The sequence below is a fragment of the Heliconius melpomene genome, chromosome 20 (assembly GCF_056956725.1).
Source record: "Heliconius melpomene rosina isolate 202511_hmr_F chromosome 20, ASM5695672v1, whole genome shotgun sequence".
Lineage (NCBI taxonomy): Eukaryota > Metazoa > Arthropoda > Insecta > Lepidoptera > Nymphalidae > Heliconius > Heliconius melpomene.
Window position 1 is genome coordinate 5,426,837 of NC_140408.1, and position 22,995 is coordinate 5,449,831.

General features: G+C 33.5%; 3 protein-coding genes across 3 annotated transcripts; 1 reads left to right on the forward strand and 2 right to left on the reverse strand.

Moving 5' to 3' along the window:
• The first annotated feature begins 38 nt into the window (after positions 1 to 38).
• Sf3b1 (splicing factor 3b subunit 1) lies at positions 39 to 11,161 on the forward strand. Its single transcript, XM_085204635.1, has 21 exons — positions 39 to 199; positions 406 to 674; positions 753 to 879; positions 1,537 to 1,616; positions 1,947 to 2,144; positions 3,006 to 3,198; positions 3,637 to 3,896; positions 4,330 to 4,519; positions 4,920 to 5,203; positions 5,353 to 5,556; positions 5,624 to 5,822; positions 5,898 to 6,056; positions 6,359 to 6,651; positions 6,790 to 6,948; positions 7,238 to 7,426; positions 7,710 to 7,892; positions 8,193 to 8,371; positions 8,508 to 8,753; positions 9,193 to 9,405; positions 9,891 to 10,107; positions 10,422 to 11,161. Exons 1-21 carry the CDS (start codon positions 172 to 174, stop codon positions 10,578 to 10,580), a joined length of 4,029 nt encoding a protein of 1,342 aa, XP_085060761.1. The 5' UTR covers positions 39 to 171; the 3' UTR covers positions 10,581 to 11,161.
• Positions 10,797 to 18,326, reverse strand: Pex23 (tectonin beta-propeller repeat-containing peroxin 23). Its single transcript, XM_085204636.1, has 6 exons — positions 15,236 to 18,326; positions 14,960 to 15,156; positions 14,530 to 14,739; positions 14,051 to 14,137; positions 13,655 to 13,976; positions 10,797 to 12,704 (listed from the first exon to the last, which is right to left on the reverse strand). The coding sequence occupies exons 1-6, from the start codon at positions 18,039 to 18,041 to the stop codon at positions 12,529 to 12,531; spliced, it is 3,798 nt and encodes a 1,265-aa protein (XP_085060762.1). The 5' UTR covers positions 18,042 to 18,326; the 3' UTR covers positions 10,797 to 12,528.
• A 793-nt stretch (positions 18,327 to 19,119) lies between these two features.
• Positions 19,120 to 22,650, reverse strand: LOC146527678 (PXMP2/4 family protein 4-like). The gene is made up of 4 exons (XM_085204647.1): positions 22,164 to 22,650; positions 21,884 to 22,026; positions 20,445 to 20,576; positions 19,120 to 20,364 (listed from the first exon to the last, which is right to left on the reverse strand). Exons 1-4 carry the CDS (start codon positions 22,291 to 22,293, stop codon positions 20,185 to 20,187), a joined length of 585 nt encoding a protein of 194 aa, XP_085060773.1. The 5' UTR covers positions 22,294 to 22,650; the 3' UTR covers positions 19,120 to 20,184.
• Positions 22,651 to 22,995: the final 345 nt, after the last annotated feature.

Genomic DNA, 22,995 nt, shown 5'->3' on the forward strand with positions numbered 1-22,995 from the left:
TTTATCAAATTTCTGAATTATATAGTCTGCAGGCGTCTTTTAACTAATGTTGTCTGTGGCTAATTTAATTGTTGGTGTGGTTTGGTTACAGAATTTTATGTATAAGAAAATACAATAATTTCTTAAATTAAGCGCAACTGAACAATTTTATTGTGTTAATGAATTTATACAATGGATAAAATACCCAGAACTCACGAAGGTATTTATTAAATATATTATTTCTGAAAATTCGGACATTGTTGTGTTCAGCCATCATTCGTTATAGCAATTATCATTTCCAAAAGTAAAAGTTTTGATTTGTTATTTGATTCATTTTAAAAGTAACCAAATTAGGATTTTCATTTTAAAGTTTATTTAGTTAAGTCATCTACTACTTCCTTTCTTTATCACTCATTTTGATTACAGCCATAGAGGCGCAAATACGTGAAATTCAGTCGAAGAAAAATGAATTGCCGGAAAATGGGTCAGGTAAAGGAGTTTCTTTAGGTGAAACTTATTATGATAATGACATCTATGATAGTTCTGCACAAGCAGGAAAATCGAGGTATGATGGCTATGTTACTTCGATTGCTGCTAATGATGAAATAGAAGATGAAGATGTTGAGAATGTACCTATATCACAAAAACGACCAGGGTATACAGCGCCCGCTTCTCTTTTAAATGATATAGCTCAGGTAAGTTTTTTACAGTAAGGGTACTATTAATATTTTTTGAATTGATTTATGTAAATATTTTATTATTTATTTTCCCAGAGTGATAAAGATTATGATCCTTTTGCGGACAAGAGAAGACCAACAATTGCCGATAGAGAAGATGAGTACAGACAAAAGAGACGACGAATGATTATATCCCCTGAAAGATCAGATCCATTTGCTGAAGGTAAAATAAAATTTGTGTTTTTTATTTTTTCAGCATGTCATTCAATAAATGATAATAAATAAATAAAGCCTTTATTCGCTGACCATTTCAGAATTTTTGTTTGCAAAATTATAATATAGTATACAGGTGGAAGAGGCAGCGCTTCTTTTACTGAAACTGCATATAGGGTAAAATATTTCAATCCCATAATTAAAAAAAATAATCAAGGTAACTCAACGGTTTGGACGTAGGATTTTTTTTACATTTCACGATTTTTATCCATACCTGTATTTCGTGTCACGCACACATACTTATGCGACGTTGCCGCTTTGACAGTAAGTGTGTGCGTGTCTATGTTATACTTTACAAATGGTGTTTTATTTTAAAACGATAATTTTATTATTTATTTTGTTTGAAAAAAAAACTTTCATTTTTGAGATTTATTTTTTTTTCGAATTATATTAGGCTTTTATAGAGTAGTTAAAACTGTGGTTTCATTTAAAGTGGCGCTGACAATTCCACCCTGTATAATAAAAGATAAAAGACTTAAAATTAAAAACATTTAAAAAGTAATTAATTTTAGCGGCCAGTTTGTGGTCAGGTTGTCCCTCGACATAGGCCTCCCCCATCCTATTCCAATTCAATAAATGATTAAATTATCTAAATTATTTATTTTAGGAGGGAAAACTCCAGATGTTGGCTCCAGAACATATACAGAAATTATGAAAGAACAGTATCTCAGAGCAGAAGAAACTGAAGTAAGTTTAAAACATAAAGAACACATTATTATCAAAAATCTGTGCTTTCTCTGTGCAGCATGCTAAAAATAAATTAAAGATGTATTTCTATCAATTAGTATGAGTGAAATGATTAAGTTTTGATATATTATTGTACAATATTTAATATAATATTAGAAAATTAAGAATTTGAGAACATACAATGAATTTGTTTTAAGAAAAAATATATATATTCACTGTAGCTAACAAGATCTATTAATTTAAAATTAAATCATGATAAATTAAAAAACAACATTAATTGTTATAATTTATTTTATTAATTAGTTACAATTGTTTTTTATTTCTTTATAGTTAAGAAAAAAATTGTTAGAAAGAGCCAGAGAAGGAACCTTAAAACCAGTTGCACAATCAAATGGTGAGTCGGCAAAACCTGCAGCCGCTAAACGCAAAGGTCGCTGGGACCAGAGTTCAGAAGAGACACCCTCTGTTAAAAAAACTGTTATATCTGCTACGCCAAGTTCTCAGGCTACACCTTCATGGGAAAATGAGGTAAAACATAAATTAAATATTTTTTTCACCTAATAATATTCTTTAAAGTGTTCATTGTCACATTGCATCACATCTTGGTGACAGGTATTCTTCTGTGGGGCCCTGTAGGGCCCAATAATATCCATATCTCATACCCTGCCATGTTGTGTACCTGTATTTTCTTATGATACATAAGAGTACCTGTAAGAATACCCCAAAATGTACTTTGCTGAAATGTTGCATTCTGTAGTATCTCATTCTGTACATTGGAATTTTGGGCATTTCAATCAATAGGATGCTGTTATATGATCTCAAGTAAAGGTATTCAACTAGAAAATCACATATGTCCAATGTTGCTTGCTCTTCAAATTAATAAAGCTTATGCCAAAAGCAGTAAAGATTTGAAAAAGCTGGGACCAGCTTAAGCATGGAATGTCCCCCACCTAAACTTGAATACACTAGAAACACATCATGCTGCGATTGATGTCTGCCCAAACCACCTAATGGTCTGTATTTTTAAAAACAAGGGTGGTCATTTTGAATAATAATTATATTTTATTCCTAAATATTCAAGTTTTGTTCATCTCAAAATTTATATTTAAAAAAAAATTAAAATTTATAAACACGCAATGTCTCATGGATTTGGTTAAAATACTTTAAACATATTTTAAGTAACTATAGAAATTGGAACAATGTGTGTCTTTTTATAAATTCATTTATAACTTCTCTTTAGATACTTACTATTTTGTCACTACTAATTTTCTGCTTAAGAAAGTACCTCAATTAAATAAAAGATAACTACAGTGTGATTGTAGGTAGTTTTCTAGCGTCAAAATTTTACATAATTTGTAATATCAATACAATCATTATATTCGAATTCAGCGTGGGGCATGGGAAGAGACACCGGGGGCCAGCGGGCGAGGCGGCGAGACGCCCGGCGCCACGCCGTCGGCGCGCGTGTGGGACGCCACGCCCGCGCACCTCACGCCGGGACACGCCACGCCGGGCCGCGAGACGCCCGCCCACCACGCCTCGCGCCGCAACCGATGGGACGAAACACCTAAAACTGACAGAGGTTTATATAAGTTTTTCATAAAAATATTTTAAAATAAATAAATATAAAATGATCTATATTAATATTATAAATATGCATAGTTTATTTGGTTCAAGAACTACTGGGTCGATTCGAAATCCTTTTGTGTTTATTAGTCCAATTAGATATTCCACTTTGATGTCAGTAGCAAACAGCATCCTCATTAAAACAAATATAAATATTTTGAAAAATATAAATATTTAGATAAAATTTTTACTAATATATGTATATTTGTATATGAAAAATATTAACCACAAATTTGCAAACCTTATAACTTTTAAAAGGCTAAGGGATGATTTATTAGTGAGTATTATGCAAAGGGAATTAGATAAAAAATAATTAACATTGTAATGTTTAATTAATGTTTGATGTGATAATGCCCATTTGTGATGTCACATCTGTTATCGCTTTGTATGTTAGAAACACCCGGACATGCAAGTGGCTGGGCCGAAACACCACGCACGGACCGCGGCGTGGGGGTGGACACGATACAGGAGACCCCCACACCGGGCACCAAGCGCCGGTCACGCTGGGACGAGACGCCCGGCGCCACGCCCGCCGCCGCCACGCCCACGCCCTCACACGCTACGCCCTCTCATGCCACGCCGTCGCACGCCACGCCCTCGCATGCCACTCCGACGCCGCACACACCACACACGCCGATATTTACCCCTGGCGGTGTAAGTAATCTTTGCAGTGTATCCCACATATAACTGGGTAATAGGAACATGAAATCGAGTTAAGGCATTTCGTTCCGCATTATCAGTATTTATACATATTCATAACTTTAGATATTATATTCAAGCTCGAGTTAGTAAGAAAATGAAACATTTTCGTGTTTGGTATTGTTATTTAACCCATCAGAAACTTTATTGTTATTTGATGAATAAAATTTTTATATCAAAGAACATTAGAATAGAAAATTAACCTGCTCTGCCTACTTATTAATAGGAATTAATCAATATTAAAATATGGTGATATTAGAATATTCAGATCTTGTTTGAAGGCCTTTCTTAATTTATATATGCTTTTTAGCAAACAAAATATTCACAACAATACAAGAAAATTGAAGTGACATCTTTCTTATATAATTTTTTTATACTTCCAAAATAGTCTACTCCAGTGGGTGTGAAAGCCATGGCCATGGCTACGCCTACTCCTGGTCACATCGCTGCCATGACTCCCGAACAACTGCAGGCATACCGTTGGGAGAAAGAAATAGATGAACGCAATAGACCCTACACAGATGAAGAGCTCGATGCCATGTTCCCACCTGGGTACAAGGTTTTGCCTCCGCCGGCCGGTAAGTGCACTTCAATTTGAGCTATCTCGTTTTGTTTGTTTTATCCTAAAATTCATTCATTATAATGAGGTACAGGTAAACACTTAGTAATTAATCACAACTTTAGTTTCAGGACACATGTATTAAATGCCAACATCTATGTCACGGGTATAAGTCGACGTTAAATCGATATACATACATGTGTTGCATTTTTACTTATCAGAATCAATTTTAATAATGAATTTTTCTTTCAGATGAATGATGACATAACGCTTTACAGTCATGCCGTCGGATAGACTACCAGATTTAGCTTTAATAGCTCAGTTGCCGTTTTGTGTTTTTAGTATGCATGATAAACAATAAAAATGACGGTCTCGCTATCCGACGGCAATGAGGAGTAACGCTGTATATTATTGCCCAGGTTATGTTCCGATCCGGACCCCGGCTCGTAAGCTGACCGCCACGCCCACGCCTTTAGCGGGTACCCCAATCGGCTTTTTCATGCAGACGGAGGAAGTGGGGGGGTCCGCGGCTGCGGCGGCGCGACTGCTCGACCCGCAGCCCAAGGGCGCGCAGCAGCTGCCCTTCATGAAACCCGAGGACGCGCAGTACTTCGACAAACTGCTCGTCGACGTCGACGAGGACGCCCTCTCCCCCGAGGAGCTTAAGGAGAGGAAGATCATGAAGCTGCTCTTGAAAATAAAAGTGAGTTGTATATATAATACTAGGTTTTTAATTAATGGTACATTATCATTTTATTTTTGATATTTTTGAATTGGTCTAAAATAATAAATAGTAAATGTACAATAATTATTAAAAATATGTATTTTAACTTATACCTTTTTCTGTTGTAGAATGGCACCCCACCCATGTGCAAAGCTGCACTTCGTCAGATTACAGACAAGGCTCGCGATTTTGGGGCAGGACCACTTTTTAATCAGATATTGCCCTTGCTTATGAGCCCCACTCTTGAGGACCAGGAACGGCACTTGCTCGTCAAAGTTATTGACAGAATTTTATATAAATTAGATGACTTAGTTCGTCCATATGTTCACAAAGTAAGCATTGTTTACAATATCTACAATTTTTTTTTATAGAGTACTCAAAGGTCTTTACATTTTATAGATTCTTGTCGTAATAGAACCTTTACTGATTGACGAAGATTACTACGCTCGTGTAGAAGGTCGTGAAATTATATCTAATTTGGCTAAAGCCGCCGGTCTAGCCACTATGATCTCCACAATGAGGCCTGATATTGACAATATTGATGAATACGTGCGAAACACTACAGCCAGGGCTTTCGCTGTCGTTGCATCGGCTTTGGGTAAAACTATACCATTAAATATTATTTTATTAAATCAAAAATGATTTTATTCTATTCTTCTCTATATCTTTTTAGGAATCCCATCGTTACTACCGTTTTTAAAGGCTGTATGTCGTTCAAAGAAATCTTGGCAAGCCCGGCACACTGGTATTAAAATTGTACAACAAATTGCTATATTGATGGGATGTGCTATATTACCTCATCTCAAATCACTTGTGGAAATCATTGAACATGGTATGTTGTTTATTAAAGATGATATATTTTTATATTCAATATATGTAAATTCTGATAATAAGTTCAGTTCCCACTTCAAATTAATCAAATCTTGTAATTTCTTGCCCTGGTTACAAGACAAGACGTGATATTGACATTCTCCACTCAACATGTCTATAAAATTGATAGCTGAGAAGTTGGGAAATATAGTTATTAACACTAAGTTAATAAATTATAAAAAATAAAGCGTAAAGTGGAGAAAAGAGTGTCCTAACACTAACGTTCCTCTGCCGAAAATAATAATAAGTATATATTGTATTCAGGCTTAGTAGACGAACAACAGAAAGTGCGGACGATCACAGCTTTAGCGAGTGCCGCGTTGGCTGAAGCTGCTACACCTTATGGTATAGAATCATTCGACTCTGTACTTAAACCTCTATGGAAAGGTATCCGCACACACCGCGGTAAAGGTCTAGCCGCTTTCTTAAAAGCCATTGGTTATCTGATACCGCTTATGGATGCCGAATATGCTAACTACTACACACGTGAGGTCATGCTTATCCTGATACGAGAGTTCCAGTCGCCTGATGAAGAAATGAAGAAGATTGTACTCAAGGTATGAGAAAATAACTATTTTTTTACTTTTTGTTACTCATGATGCACATATTCCTTATTTTTAATGAATTACTATTAATGATTGAATTAACTTAGTGTTTAATAAAAAATACCATAAATTTATTTATAAAATCCTCAGGTAGTGAAACAGTGTTGCGGAACAGATGGTGTGGAGCCGCAATATATCATGGACGAGATTTTGCCGCACTTTTTTAAACATTTTTGGAACCACAGAATGGCGTTAGATCGACGTAATTATAGACAACTTGTAGACACAACTGTCGAAATCGCCAACAAGGTTGGTAACTTTTATTTTAAATTGCTATATTTTGTATTGTATTTTTTTAGATTTCGTCGTCGGCAGAAGATACCTCGTTTATCTGCTTAATATTTCGAGACATTTCGTATTAAGTGGCGCGGAACTTACAAGTCAAGCTTTGTCTTGTTACTAGAGCGAAGATATGAAGATATTTCATTCCTTCGAGTAGAAAACCCAAGACTGTCGCCTTTGCAGTCAAAAACCGCCGTGCTGCTGCCGGCCTCATTGTGAATAAAAGTTTCATATATTTCGTTTATCTTTTTCAAAGGTTGGTGCTTCAGAAATCATTAACAGGATCGTAGACGATCTTAAGGATGATAATGAACAATATAGAAAAATGGTTATGGAGTCCATTGAGAAAATTCTTGCTAATTTGGGCGCAGCGGATATTGACTCAAAACTTGAAGAGGCTTTAATTGATGGCATACTGTATGCATTCCAAGAACAGACGACAGAGGTGAGTTATTATTATTTTTAAAGTGTTATTCCACACTTAGGAAAGAAAACTATTTATTAAGAAAATGTATAAAAAATTTAATGTAGCGCGGGATTTGAACCCACGCCTCTTTGACTGACCAAGTAAGTCATATGTGAACGTATGGCTCAGTTGATCAGATCGCTTGGACGGTTTCCAAAGAGGTGTGGGTTCAAATTCCGCGGATTCGTCTCTCATTACTTTAATTTTTTTTGTACATTTTCTATTTTCTAACTTAAATAAAAGGAAACCTAACAATTGACAGGATGTGGTGATGCTGAATGGTTTTGGTACGATCGTGAATCAACTGGGCAAGCGTGTAAAGCCGTACCTGCCACAAATTTGTGGTATCATTCTATGGCGCATGAACAACAAATCAGCTAAAGTACGCCAGCAAGCCGCTGATCTCATTTCCCGTATTGCTGTTGTCATGAAAACTTGTCAGGAGGTTTGCTTTTATATATATTATTAATATTCTTTACAATATTGTTTTTCTGTTCATGTAAGCAAAGTCTTAAATAAGAATGTTATGTAATGGTTTTGCTAGTTGCTTGCTTTTTGTAATAAAATAAAAGAGGATCGAAGAGGCGATTATTATAAGATTGTGTTAATTGAGATTATAAAGTGATCTTGCTTCCTTAGCAAACCACTAACATATTTTGCTTGACATAATATATAAAGTTTAATTATACTTTTTATAGTAACGTAATTTTAATATGCAAGGGTAATATAATATATCTATTTTTAGGAAAAGCTCATGGGGCATCTTGGCGTAGTTTTATATGAATATTTAGGAGAGGAATACCCAGAAGTACTAGGGTCAATCTTAGGCGCTCTAAAAGCCATCGTAAATGTTATTGGTATGACAAAAATGACACCCCCTATCAAAGATCTCTTACCCAGATTAACACCTATTTTGAAAAACAGGTTTGTGGAATTTTATTTATACACTTATAGTATATATTTTTTTCATTTTATTAGTAATATTTTCATCTTATGTCAATGTATTATTAAGCAATACACATGAAATGTTTAAGATTCATCTAATAATATTTTTTTACAGACATGAAAAAGTACAGGAAAATTGCATTGATCTAGTAGGGCGTATTGCAGACAGAGGTCCAGAGTTTGTTTCCGCTCGAGAATGGATGAGAATCTGTTTTGAGTTGTTGGAGCTTCTCAAAGCACACAAGAAGGCTATCCGACGAGCGACCGTCAATACATTTGGTTACATCGCAAAGGCGATCGGCCCCCACGACGTGCTCGCCACGCTGCTCAATAATTTGAAAGTACAGGAGAGACAAAACAGGTATTTCTTTTTCTTAATATCGCGCATATATGTAGAAGGATAGGCGAAGGATAGGATAGGATAGGGAAACTAAGACAGTCCATTTCCCACATTCCGCTTAATTTTCAAGACATGCGTATTGTGGCGAAACTCAACGCCGCTCGAGGACTTTGGGGCAAGGAAATTAAAATAATACGAGTGGTGATCAAACCCGTCGCGTTTACATTTTCTTTGATAATGTTGTTTTGTTTTATAAAATTGTTTAATTTTTATCTCATTTATTTATATATTGATTATTTACTAATTACATATGGGCATTTTTATACAGCAATAATTCGTATCTGTAAATACGTAATAATTTCAATTAAGAGTTAACATATTTTTAGAATTTTCTCTCTCTCTTCTCTCTCTCTTAATAACATTGAAACTGTTTAAAATATTTATTACACGTTTGTTTCAGAGTGTGCACAACAGTAGCCATTGCCATAGTGGCGGAAACATGTTCTCCCTTCACAGTGTTGCCGGCGCTAATGAATGAGTACAGAGTACCGGAGCTCAACGTACAGAATGGTGTCCTCAAGTCGTTGTCCTTCTTGTTTGAATACATTGGGGAAATGGGCAAGGACTATATTTACGCTGTGTGCCCTTTGCTTGAAGATGCCTTAATGGATAGGTAAATAATAATTTGAATTATAATTATTGATAAAAAAATATAAAAACATTTTTACAGTATGAATTATTATTTATGTATGTAATGATAATTGCCTTATTAGGTTGTTGATCTAACCTCACATTTAATTGTTCTTACGTCACATTAAGTTAAAGTGTAAGTTAATATTACTGTTCATATCAGTTCACACTGTAGGACATTTGTTTACTATAAAAGAGTAGCTATTTTACTTACAAAATAAAAAAAGACTAATTCAAAGAGGTAAAACAAATTACATATTTATAAATGTAAGATATTTCACACACACAGATTATGTGTAATGGCACAAAACGTCAATTTAGTAATAATTTAGTAAAGTAATTTTGAATCAATGCCGCGTTTTATCTTGTTACCAGAGCAAGAAAATTATGAGTTATTTCCCTCTAAAGAATATCGGATCGACAACGGTCACGTCAAGTACTGCAAAGAAATTATTTAATAATTTTCAGAGATCTAGTACATCGACAAACCGCGTGCGCGGCAATAAAGCATATGGCGCTCGGTGTGTACGGGTTCGGCTGCGAAGACGCGCTTGTGCACCTCCTGAACCATGTGTGGCCCAACATATTTGAGACCTCGCCGCATCTCGTGCAGGCCTTCATGGACGCCGTGGAGGGCATGAGGGTCGCCTTGGGGCCTATCAAGATATTGCAATATGCATTACAGGTATGTTTACCTTTTTTATTTTTAGGGCTCCATACTTCAAAAGCAAAAATTAGAATCAGGATAGCTTGGTTGTCTGTCTACTTTACTTTTTAGGAACTCGTGAAAGTATAGCTGCAATTAATATCAAATATACAATCTTTATCACACGGTTTATTGTGGAGCTTGGTATTAAAGTTAGTACAATACTGACGACGATTCGTGGCCGCCTTGAAGTTTGATGCAGATGAGCATTCATCTGCAGTAGATTTGTTTTTAGGATATTTTTTCTTGCTACGTGCAATATCTAAGTTAAATCATTCATCTATTTTTTATAGGGCTTATTCCACCCAGCAAGAAAGGTGCGAGATGTTTATTGGAAGATCTATAACACACTATATATCGGAGGACAGGACGCGCTCGTAGCCGGATATCCGAGGATACAAAACGACCCTAATAATCATTTCATTAGATATGAACTAGACTATTTGTTGTAAGTCATTAATAAATATTTACGTGTATGTGCGTGACTGTAATATTGTTTCTTTATTCCTTAATTATTTACAGAACTTTTGTTTTGATGTAGTATAAAATTAAAAATTAAAATGAGGTGGACATCTTTATATAGAATTTTGAGATTGCTATGTTTTTTTAGTATTGAGTCAAATACTATTACTTCGAAAAATACAGGTAGGAAATTAAAATAACAAATATATAGTTGTACATAAACATTTATTGTAATACGAAATCAAGAGAAAGTATTATTTGGTACATGTTTTCAGACAGCTTTTTTTAATGCATAATACAATCATACAAAGGAACTTTAAATAATTTTCAGTGACTAGATTATTACATAATAATTCGTTTCCTTATAGCTAAATTGATTATACTAAGATTAAAAAATATAAATAATGAGCCACTTATGTAAATTACAGGTAAATAGTAAATATATTAAGAAATTAAACTTTGGAATTTTAATATCACCAACTCAACCATTTAATATCATGTGTTTATCAAAAGCAAAGGAATGTTACAATTTTTATTACTAAATAAATATAGCTACACTCTTAAGTAAAAATTCTTATTTCATAATACTACTTATCCTTTTTATAGACGAAGGAAATTATTATCTAGCCGATATTCAAGACGTAAGCGCAAGAGCTGGGAACTATTATCAATATGTATAAGCATTGTAAAAATAAAATGGCGGTAAAACTTTGTTGAGCGATTCAAGACAGCGTAATTAAAATTAATATATTTAGAAAACTGGCATGGTATTACTTTAAAAGTGTGGCCATCTAAATGTTTAATACACATAATAAATAATTAAAGTATGCTATAGAATGAAAAATATGTTCAGTAATTTAATAACAAAGTAATGCGACTAATAAACGAATTATGTTTGATGAGTCAATAGCTTATACAGAAATATAGATATTTTTATACTCTCAAAATTTTTACCCAGACACTGCATTAGCACTAAAAAAAATTATAAACTTAAGACAAATGAACAGCCACAATAAGACACTTATAAGATCAACACTACTAAAAAATAAGTATTAGTCAATAAGATTTAAGTATGTGTGACATGTTGCTTATAAGTAGTAAATCACTGTAAAATATAAAAAATCGGAGATCCAGTATTCGTCATTTTCAGATGACTTGCCGCGTTGCGTAAATGGGCATTACATTATTTAATAAGGAGACAATTTGTTCAAGTGTGTACCACACACATCTCTACTTCGGGCAGAAAGCAGAGAACTGTCCTAGCACGAGGTTCTTTCTCTCTGTCTACCACATAAGTCGTGTTTATTCTTACATACAATGTTGCTAACAATAATTTTAGACTGACGCTTGTACTTAGCTCTAAATTAAGCTTGTATTAATTAAACATTTTTAAATAATATTTTTTAACAGGATAAATGTAGCAATTTAGTTTATTTAGTTTATAACTTTAAACCATCTAACGCAATTTATTACAAATAACAAGATTTTAATTAGCTTCATATAGTTTTTGTGACGTCACTAACTTAACTTTGATAAACGGATTAGGAGCGTTACGGTATAGTATTTCTAATTCTGGCAATATAAAATGAAGTTATTAATACTAGAGTTAGACATCAAAATATTTAAAAAAATATATATAACAAAAACGATAAATATATTATATTATGCACGAGACATAAAATAGGCGGTGATTACAGCTACTTCTGGTGTACTACCTCGCCCGCATAGTAGGTAACCTAGTGAGTAGTGTTAAGTTGCGGAGCTTAACGCGGCGATTCATCTACCAGAACGCGGAAATAGAAATAATTCACTCTCCCGAGTGCAAACCCACAACCCACTGCGCTACGACGGCAGTGATTGTAAATAATAATAGCTTAAGAAGCATGATTACAATCCCCGATCACGATTGCCTCACTGGAACTAAATAAATTTAAAGTGTTAAATGTGAGCTCTAGCTGTGACATGAACCACGTTCCCCGCGTGCACAAGCTGCCACGCGACGCCGGCGGCGCTGTCCGCGGTGACGCCGAGTCGCCGCAGCAGGGCGCCGTCGCCGCGCACCGCCCACACCTCGCTCTCTTTACACGAGACGTGCTTGAATGGCATCTCGCTATCTGTTAACAATAAATATATATTTCTTAGTTTTAAAATGGACGTAGGAATATGTGGATGTTCGTATCCACACCGTTCCTCATTGCCAGGGTGGCGGAATTTAACGCGGCGCTTTGTCTTCTTTACCGACATAATGCCTCAAAGAAAAGCTAAAATATATTATATTTGTTTCTTTTCACGAAATACTGTAAATAAAATTAATTATAAATATTTTATGTCACGTGAGCAATTAAAGATTAGATATTACAGTTTACTTTACAATATTATGGAATTAACTCTCAATACATCTTTTGTTGTCAGTCTGTTGAAAGTATAGGATGAACACTGTAAAATCTAAATTTAAGAAACTAATGGGATAGGAAATAGTTTGTATGACTTATTTAAAAATTGCAACTAACTTGACCATTCTTTGTTCAGCTCAAAAATCAATGTCCCGATGTTATTGATTTTATAATTTGCAATTTTGATTATTTTTAACTATTGTATTGTGAAAGTACCATGCTTCCGTTTGTTAAGAGGTATTTTTTCGTATTTTTTAGGGGTTACTTATAATAGATCGGCCGTCGTGCCGCAATGAAACAGTGTCGTTGTGAATGTGATGGACTGCTGGTTGTTAGTTACGTCCGTATTCAGGATAAAAATGTCAAAAAATTGGGCACGCAATATAGAATATCTGAACACTACATTCCCCCTGGCTACAAAATGTTATACGTTTACACTGAAATGAAGTTTCCTAAAGAAAATCTTCGAAAGCAATAAAATAATTTTGTCATTCTACTTCCAGTCATTTTATTGGACAGATTTTTAAAATTTCCCAGACATTCAGTGATAAGTGGCGGAATTTAACGTCGCGTTATGGCCTCATACTAGGGCAAAGAAATAAAAATTTACGTTTTCCCCATGTGGGAATCGAACCCACAACCTTTGCGGCTTCGACATAAATTTATAATACCTGTTAAATATTTCCATTGTTTCCCTCCTTGTAAATCTTTAGAAACATCTGTTCTGACAGCAATAATGCCGTTTGTAAGTATAACCCAAGCTGCATTTCGCGTTAGTGAGACTAACTTCGCGCCGGCACCAGTCTTTTGTGTAAATGGTATCGTGCATTTTGGCGCTTCTATTAGTTTCCAATTTGAGCCACTGGGATTTTCTTTAGTTACTCCCTCTCTATAGTACAGTTCTCCCTTTCTTCCTGCTGCCCAAATGATGTTACTATAAATACTTATAGCAACAAGTGAATGAGGGCTGTTTATGTGCTCCCAGTGAAGACCCTAAAATTAGACGTCATAATACATCACATTAGATAATATCATAAAAGGTACTTGAATAAAACATTTATACTAACCCCTGGAGCGTTGACTGAAACTCCAGTTCTATAAATTGCATCACCAGCTAATGTAATAGCCCATACTAAAACTTCTTTTTCATTAGCCTGAAAAAAATATATAAATTAAGTTAAATGCGGGACCTTCGTGGCACATCGTCTAACTGTAAACGCGTTGATTGAGGGTTTGAATCCCATTCAGGAATGTTAAGTGTAAGGACGGGGACAAGTAAAACGACGTGTAGCTCGATAGACACCGATTTATTATTTGCCTCTCGGCATTCCGCGTACTGGACGCGGTGGACGCAGCCACTACTTAATTATAAGTGTACTCTTAATATACAACAGGGAAATTAAATTATTTTGGCGTTGAGTTCTGCTACTCTCGTCGTCTCGTGTGGAACTGGGCTGTGCGACTTAACACTACATCTAAACAAAAAACGTTACATGTTATACAACATGATATTACTTTATGTAGTCTGTTTGTTATAAATACTGACCCACAATGATATATCAAGTAATGCAGTGCTTCCTGCCCGCACCCATGGACCCTCAGTTATAATTTGTGCTTTTCTGTACCACCGGCGACGTCGCACACAGTCTGTAAAAACTTTCTTGCCATGATATGGAGCTGGAAAGTCTGTGGCATATTGCCAACCCTCACTGTCTACTCCTCCTGGAGTATTGTAGTCCACCATCCACTCTGAGATCTAAAGAAACCAAAAATTGATCAATAATTTATTTATTTGTATTTCCTCTGCTAAATTATTAATGGTTAACACAACCAGATATTGTAATAAAAAATTCCATATTGTTTTTATATGTTTACAAAGAACTTAGAACTGCAATTACTCTGTCATATAAATTAACACTTCCAATAATGAAGTATAATGTTAAGATTATTTTAAGTTATATTCCATAAAGATTTACCCAATGCCAATGCCGGCTTAGGAGTTTTGTATGTTCCCTTGTTCTTTTATGTTTACCGGTTATGTCACTCCACATATATCGATCAGTTGGAAGACCAGTGGAAGTATATCCAGATAGAGGATTCCATCTCTGATTTTCATATACACAATAAGTTTGAGTGTCACTCATTGAATGAATACCTTCATTACCGCCAATTCCTATTTAAATATTCACTATGTTAGTAAATAAATAAAATTAAAGCAGACAATAAATAATTTATTATTAAGATTGATTTACCTTTTAGTACGCCACCACCCCAACCCCCTGTATAAACCCACACTCTATGATCATGTGATATTCCCCAAACTACTCCATTTTGACAACTTTCAACTTTTCGCAAATAACCACCCATCATTCTCCAAATCATTTCATCAGGACCAATAATAGCATTTGTAGAACTATATTCTAATGTATATAGTTTTAATGGTCCCAAAATTAAAACCGATGTTATACTCTCTGGGTTTAATCGATGTTTATAAGTACAAAAATGTGTGTTATTGACATTAATAATAAATCCATTACTATCACAAATTATTTTACATGAAAATTCTTGGCCTGGTTTCAAGGGCAAGATATGTCGCTCCTCTGAACCCCAATATCCTGAATTTTTAGTATTACAAACAACTGATGATTCATCAAATCTCATGTTGAAATGTAATGGCACATCTATAACTTCTTGTTCAATTTTATGCCTTTGTTTTTGGACTTCTGGACACTGTAAATTAATATGAAATCTCTTAATCTCATCATATAAACATCCAGTTAAATTAAGTATGCTCCCAGGAGTAAAGCTATTGTGTAAAGTAGTTGTAAATCCGCTTATTATATCTTTGCCAAAAACTTGAAATTCTTTTGTATAGCTATTATTTTTTTCAGCATTATGTTTTGCAGGTGAGGGATCCCAATTGAGAACATCACCTGAATTAGTTACAATCCATATTGAATGATGAGATGGCTTGCCACATAAATTATTAATTTGTGACATTATATCTACAAGTACATTAAGCCATTCCTCTTGTTCCATCTCTGAAGAATACTGTATTTTCATATATTTTTGACTTTGATTTGGGATTGTTAGTGTTATTCTTGGACAACCTGGCTCTGATGATGTTACTATGCTGGTAATTTCACCAAGATTTAAAATAAATTTTATAGTTCCATCAGGTTGAAACACTGAAAGAGTACCAGCATTTTCTGAAGCATGCCAATAAAGAGATATAATACAATCTTCACATGAGTTGTTTTCACAAACTAATCTTGCCTCAGAACTACGAGTCCAACCTTTTTCTTCAATAGCTAATCCAAAATTAGTTAGATCAATGTTAAAATTACTTCTACCTTTTAAGCTTTCCAATATTTCGAATCTCCACTTTGCTGTTATGTCAGAATTATGAACATTTTTGGAATCTGTGAACCATTGTGGTACTTGAACACTGTCTATGGAACAAGCCCCTCCCTCTATAAATGTCCATGTTGCATCACATGTCCCCCAAGCTGTTTGGCTTACTTCTTCATCAAAATACATCCCAGAATCAACATCAAACACACTACTGTCACTATCAGGTTGGGCTTCCATACCAACTACAGAACCAACACTTCTAACTGGACTCCAGGCTCTTGGATTCTTTAAGGTTGTTTCATAGCTTTTTCCAGTTAAATCAATTGTCTCTATATTTGTATTTTTTACAGGTCGTAACTCTTTTGAAGGTTTCAAAGGTAATGTATTTTCAATGGGTGCAGAATGTGATTCTTCCCATGAATTACGTAAATTAATAGTTGTTTTTAATTCTACAGAATTTTCATTTAATAAGCTCAAACTGTGGTGTTTTGGGTTAGATGCAGAAGAAATTATACTGGCTGAACTTGAAGTGCGACTTAATTGCATATTTGCTTGAACCACTCTCCATCTTTTGCCTGTGAGTTCTGCTGGTGTTATCCCACTTCTCCAATAGATGCTTTTATTAGTTTCACCTATAGCAAATACTTGATCATTGATACCAACAGAAATATGTATCATATTTCCATTTATCTCTAACCAACCACTACCCATAGCAGAAGTTTCTGAATTACCTGCAGTATAACCTTCAATACCTTTTCTGAACCAGACTCTTGTATCAGAACTTATAGCCCACACAACATTATACCCTACAGATACAGAAGTTAATTTAGTTTCCACAGGAGATTTTACTTCTAACCAGGCATCTCCTGTAGGACAGTCTTTAGTAATACCTTTTCTTATTATTGCCCTTCCTGTCCATAATAATGCCCATACTAATCCAGCAGGGCCGACTGAAATTTGCTTTATATCACAATTTGGTGGAATGCTAATATTAATCCATTTTAATCCTTCAGGAGAAGTAGTACTAACACCTGTTCTGTACATGACCCGTCCATGGGCTGTAATAGCCCAAACTGATAAGGTACCAGCAGGAGCATTAGGTATTTGATTTCCACCGATACTTATATCAATAAAAGGTTCTTGAGTAGGATCTTTATGTAAAGGTGCTATAGCACACCAAGAGTTCATAGCACTAAATTTTCTATATCTGATCCATTTTCTCCTTCTTACACATGATTTCCACTGCTTTAATGGACCAAACTGTGCAGGGAAGTCAACAGCATAGGTCCAACCATCATGGTCTAGCGGCTGCCCATCCAATGTCAGTTCCAGTTGCCAATCTCCTTCCCATTGCCAGGCCATTGAAGGCAATCTAATACCGTCAATTGATCGATCTTTAGTCCCATCATGTGAAGAAAAATGATAACGATCTGTTGGTAATAATCTTCCACTAAAACCTTCTAATGGTAGCCATCTTTCATTTTCATAAGATTCTTCTTTAACTCTGATAGGTATTTCCAAGCCGTGAACGTGAAGGTAAATTTGTCGATCTCCACCTACTGCCCATAAGTAATGAGGTACAGCAGATAGAGTTTTAAACTCCAATCCGAGATACATAAATTCTCTCCAGCATGATCCACTAGTTGATAGAGCATAAACTTTTCCTTCGTTATTGATAGAAAATAATAACGAATTGCTACTCATTTTTATTTCAAATAAGTAAACCTTAATTATTAGGATAATTTGGCTATGTTTTTCATTACTGCTTTAAGCTGCTAAAATCTTTAAATATTTGATAGCATTGTAAAACGATACATATTTATTTAATTTAAATGTTTTATTTAATACATAATATTACAGTTTAAACTCATTATATTTGTGAATTATAAGCGTAAATTTAAGTAAATTCTAAATAATATTTTTCGAATTTTCGAATAATCTGACACCAAGGAACATATCTATAGAATTTGACACCCCTGACACTGTCATTAAAAAAGCACAGATTATCAAAATATACAAACTTGTATATAATGACTACAGATTAGTCATAAGCGTAATACCGTTACGATATCGGTATTACCGTACCTTACAGGTCGACATCCCAGTGAATAAATCTGCAGATATCTGTTTTTAATTAAATTTATTTTTAAGAATGATACATGATAGTAGAATAGATTACACCAGGATTACCCAGAAGAATCGTGCCGCCGAATCACCTTTAATTGAATATGCTTATGTAATATCTACGTTTTTATTCACCATTCTGAAAGAAAGGTATGAAAATAATGGTCTAAGCCTGAATGTAAATAAGACAAAGGTTCTGGTTTTCGAAAGAGATAAAGAAAGGACGGAATGTAAGATTAGAGTAAATGTAAGATTGCTGCCGGTAATAGGGTTACAGGGCGGGTTAACGGCCTTAGCTGCATTTATGAGACGGCGAAACGTCAGCATAGATGCGCGTGTGGCCGCACACAATGCAGTACTGGTTCCGACGTTGTTATATGGCAGCGAAACGTGGGTCTCACAGAAGAAGAATGAAAGAAAGATGAATGCCGTGGAGATGTGATCTCTTCGTAGGATATGCGGAGGAGATAAAAATAGATTTTATCATCGGGCGCTGTCCCACTGCGCCAGTGTGGTCTCATTATATATATTATATGATTTTTACGCATATTTTTATATTGAAATCTTTGAAAAAAAGTCAGAGACATGGTTAAAAAATAACAACGTGCACAATGTTTTATCATAAGGTACATATTGTGTATGGAAAAAAAATATATAGTTGATTAAATAAATATATTTTCAACAAGTCCAAAAATAAACATTTTTTAAATGTATAAATATAGGTATTACAGTTTTCAAAAAATATATTTGTAACATAACTATATCTATATAGTAGTACATTTTAAAAATTTGGGTTAAAATATTAACAAAAATATAATAGGCAACTATAATCTTATAAACACTTCGTCTTGATTTATTTAATTACTCAATTTGTAGTAATCTTATTAGATATAATATATATAGATATAATATACATAGGCAAATTTAAATAGATACGCAATTATATTGCAAGTGTTAAGAAAAGGTATGATAAATAATATTCATGATTATTCTTAACAAAACTAAAAATTTACTAATTAGGAACTAAATTAGATTTATTGTCTTACAGACAGTATTATTATCACATGCACAGATCAATATTGTCTATAACATATATTTTAACATAGTGTAAATATTACACCTGAATGTTGTTTTCCTGTATCCTATTTTATGATTTAAAAATATATTTTATTATATGAATTCATGTAATGAAAAATATTTTGAGATTTCGATACATTCCACAGTTTTAAAGTGTACAAATCCACACTGATCCATCAGATCCAGCAGGATTTGCACTTTATCAAATATTCTTCAGCCACAGTTTGATTAGTTAAAACACTCATTGAAATTTTACACAGCCCTTTGAAATTTTACATGAAGTTATAACATAGTCCATATATGTATATTTTAAAACTAAAATTAAATAGTACAACTTGAGGTGACAATAAATAATATTGCGTTTTGGCAATACTACATGTATTGCAAAATATGTAAATAAATAAAGCATAACATATTTCTTAAAAACACTGAATGAGAGAATCTCCTATTTTCAAACAGATATGTAATAAGAACGGTAATATGTTAACATAATAATTGCCCAATTTTATAAAATGTCAAAATGAATAAAAAAACATATATATTTGAAAAGAATGATGTTGCATATATTGGGTTATTATTATGATGACTATTTCAATACTAGTTTAATACTGCTATTGCGTTTTAGAGATATGCTGACAAAATAAATCTATATTTTCAACAACTTATTAGGATTTTTTACTGGCATGTTATCTTTATCCAATTGTTGCATGTAGGCAAGAAAGCATGTCCATATAAGACTACATGCACTTATAAATGGTACCCTGTTTTTCGGTGGTATAAAGCAGAAATTAATCATTGCTACAATAGGCCAAGTAGATACTCCAATCTAAAACAATTAAACATATATGTAAATAAAAGAAATGGTTTTTTTTTCATTTAAGTATTAATTGCTTATGTTATACTCACTTTATAGGTAGGCAAGAATTTTGTTCTCACTTCAGCCACAGCTTCATTAAATGGCTTCAGTTCCAGCAAGCTCATGCAGAAATAGAAGCTGAGCATTGCAAATGGTGTATAAGTAATGCTTTCAAGAAATGTCTGAAAAAATAACCGATAAATATCTATAATAAACAAGAAATTAATTTCTGAGAAATTATAAACCAGAAAATCAACACAAAACCCATGTAAATAGCTTTTTTTAAGTTTAAGTTCTATTCTGAGGCAGTCATTTACACAAGAGCACAAAACTGTGACTGTCAACACAACAGTTGTCTGTGTGATTCCCATTCAAGGTATTGAAATATTTAATAGGTTCATGTTCTTGCTCTGGTGACAAAGTATCTCACTGCGCTTTAGTGCACTGTTGAGTTTCACCACTTATCATGTAATGTAGAGACAGGGAACAGAAGTGGTTTAATAGGTAAAACTAGGTTACCAGGTTCCCTATGCTTACCCTGCTAAGTGTGGCCACAAGAATGTAACTGTAAGAAGTGACTTCTTAATACACTGGTCAACAAGAACTGCTAAAAATTAAATAGGTACAAGAAGTAGTATACACGTTATTTAAAAGTTATTTTGTATTTGTTTATATCTAATTTATGATTTTTTTTACCCCAAGAGACTTTATTGATAGAAGTAATACACCTAATGATCCTTATACCTTATACATTTTTTCATGTTTTTAAAAAATGTTAAAAAATGCCTTAGTGTGTGAAAATTAGTGCAGCATTGCTAACCATGTCAAGGCAATGTGCTATCATTGTAATCACTATACAATTAAGCAATTTAATCACTATACTAGGCAATTTAATCACTATACAAACAATTGTCAGAAATGTTTAAATTATAATAAGTTGCTGAGTTTTAATTATAATTGATGAATTCTGCTAAAGTTGTAAAATTAAGCCATGTCACATTAAAAATCTTAAATGTATTAAGTATGACTGATATAAAGCTTTATTTTAAACAAGACAAATGAGTATTATTAATAAATAATAATTGGTAGGTCATATTTAAATTATAACTCTCTGTTCTCACTTTCGAGCTTGTAATTTGAATATTCTAAATTGACCATAATTATTAGTATATAAAAAAATAATTTATTTAGAAAAAAATACCTAAAATAGTGTGATGTAACAATGTCTTTTACTGCAAAGTACTACTTTCATAACAAGATTATGTATTATATAAAGTATATAATGACATACATGTGGTTAACAGCTCATTTACTTTTAACAGGTATCTATGTTAAAATAAACTGGATTACACTCGTGGTTATAATATTTTTAGCAGACATCTAGTCTAGTTGCGTCCTGTCATAATGGAAATGGATCCTAGGTTCCCAAGTTTCCTCTGAATACTCTTTTATGTGCGGAATACAATGTGAAGCTAAAAATTGTTGTCACCTTAATAAATGCAGCTTTAATAGAACTTCCAGGCCACATTATATTAGCTACAGTCAACCAACTATATAACGTTGGAGCTACATAGCATGACCCATATATACCAAAACGGGCACATCTAAGCCAATCATATTTATTTTCTGAATCTGCAAGCATAAAAATAATTACAATATGAAATAATTAAATCAATACTCAGTAAAGTTACTGCATTTAATAATACTACATTACAATAACTATTTGATGATCACTTTACTATTGTTAAAAAAAACCAGGAACAACTTACCAAAGCGTTTTCCTTCAAAAGTTTGTTGTATGAAACATGATGTAGGCCACATTATACCATACGAAATCATACCCCTTAGTAAGGGATATTTTTTAAAAATTGCGTACACATTTTTACTGAAAGCAGCCATTTTCAGGTTATGAAAACTTAGTTGTCTATTCTTTATGTAACAAAAATCCTAGGAAGTTTGCTATGGCCTTTAACTATTTTTGGTAATATACACGTCTTTAGTTTTGTTGATAATGTGCCAAAGTGTGTAAAGTATGTGTAAGTAATTTTATTGACAAATAAATAGTTTGAACTTAGTGGAATCATTATACTAATTATGTTTAATTTAAATGAAGGTCACATATTAAAAAAATTACTACTTTAATAACAATCTACTACTGTAATATCAATTGCATGAATAACAAATTGAAATGATCAAAATAATTAAAAGTCAAAAATACAAAAAGCAAAAGTCAAACCACAGATAAAGAATTATAGATAATACTCAAATAATACATAATACAAGAGGGATGTCTTGCTTTATAATAGTGATGTGTATTCCCATTTATTTTAGTGATGCTACGTAGAATGGAGTGGACCTATAAATACTTAAAAACAATAAAATTTATTATGCCAGCGCAGCGGTCACAACAATTTATAAATTTTAGGATGTAAATGCTATGTGTTATAAATTCAACTCGATTTCATTTGATACAATTTTTAATTGCGTTAACTAGAAACTCGATCGCTTGAATTGACAATTGACATGCCATATTTGTCACCTATTTGTTATCAACTATAACTTCCATAGTTCCAACTAGACATGGGCCGTAACGTCTTTTAA

What these genes read in the sequence shown, in the direction of transcription:
- Sf3b1 (XM_085204635.1), top strand. Translation starts at nt 172, where the DNA reads ATGGATAAAATACCCAGAACTCACGAAG. An exon ending in GAAGATGCCTTAATGGATAG is followed by an intron (nt 9,406 to 9,890) that starts GTAAATAATAAT and finishes AATAATTTTCAG; the next exon opens with AGATCTAGTACATCGACAAA. An exon ending in TATTGCAATATGCATTACAG is followed by an intron (nt 10,108 to 10,421) that starts GTATGTTTACCT and finishes TATTTTTTATAG; the next exon opens with GGCTTATTCCACCCAGCAAG.
- Pex23 (XM_085204636.1), bottom strand. Translation starts at nt 18,041, where the DNA reads ATGAGTAGCAATTCGTTATTATTTTCTATCAATAACGAAGGAAAAGTT. An exon ending in TAAGCCGGCATTGGCATTGG is followed by an intron (nt 14,740 to 14,959) that starts GTAAATCTTTAT and finishes TGGTTTCTTTAG; the next exon opens with ATCTCAGAGTGGATGGTGGA. An exon ending in TTTCAGTCAACGCTCCAGGG is followed by an intron (nt 13,977 to 14,050) that starts GTTAGTATAAAT and finishes GTCTAATTTTAG; the next exon opens with GGTCTTCACTGGGAGCACAT.
- LOC146527678 (XM_085204647.1), bottom strand. Translation starts at nt 22,293, where the DNA reads ATGGCTGCTTTCAGTAAAAATGTGTACGCAATTTTTAAAAAATATCCC. An exon ending in TTAAAGCTGCATTTATTAAG is followed by an intron (nt 20,577 to 21,883) that starts GTGACAACAATT and finishes TTATTTTTTCAG; the next exon opens with ACATTTCTTGAAAGCATTAC. An exon ending in AATTCTTGCCTACCTATAAA is followed by an intron (nt 20,365 to 20,444) that starts GTGAGTATAACA and finishes TAATTGTTTTAG; the next exon opens with ATTGGAGTATCTACTTGGCC.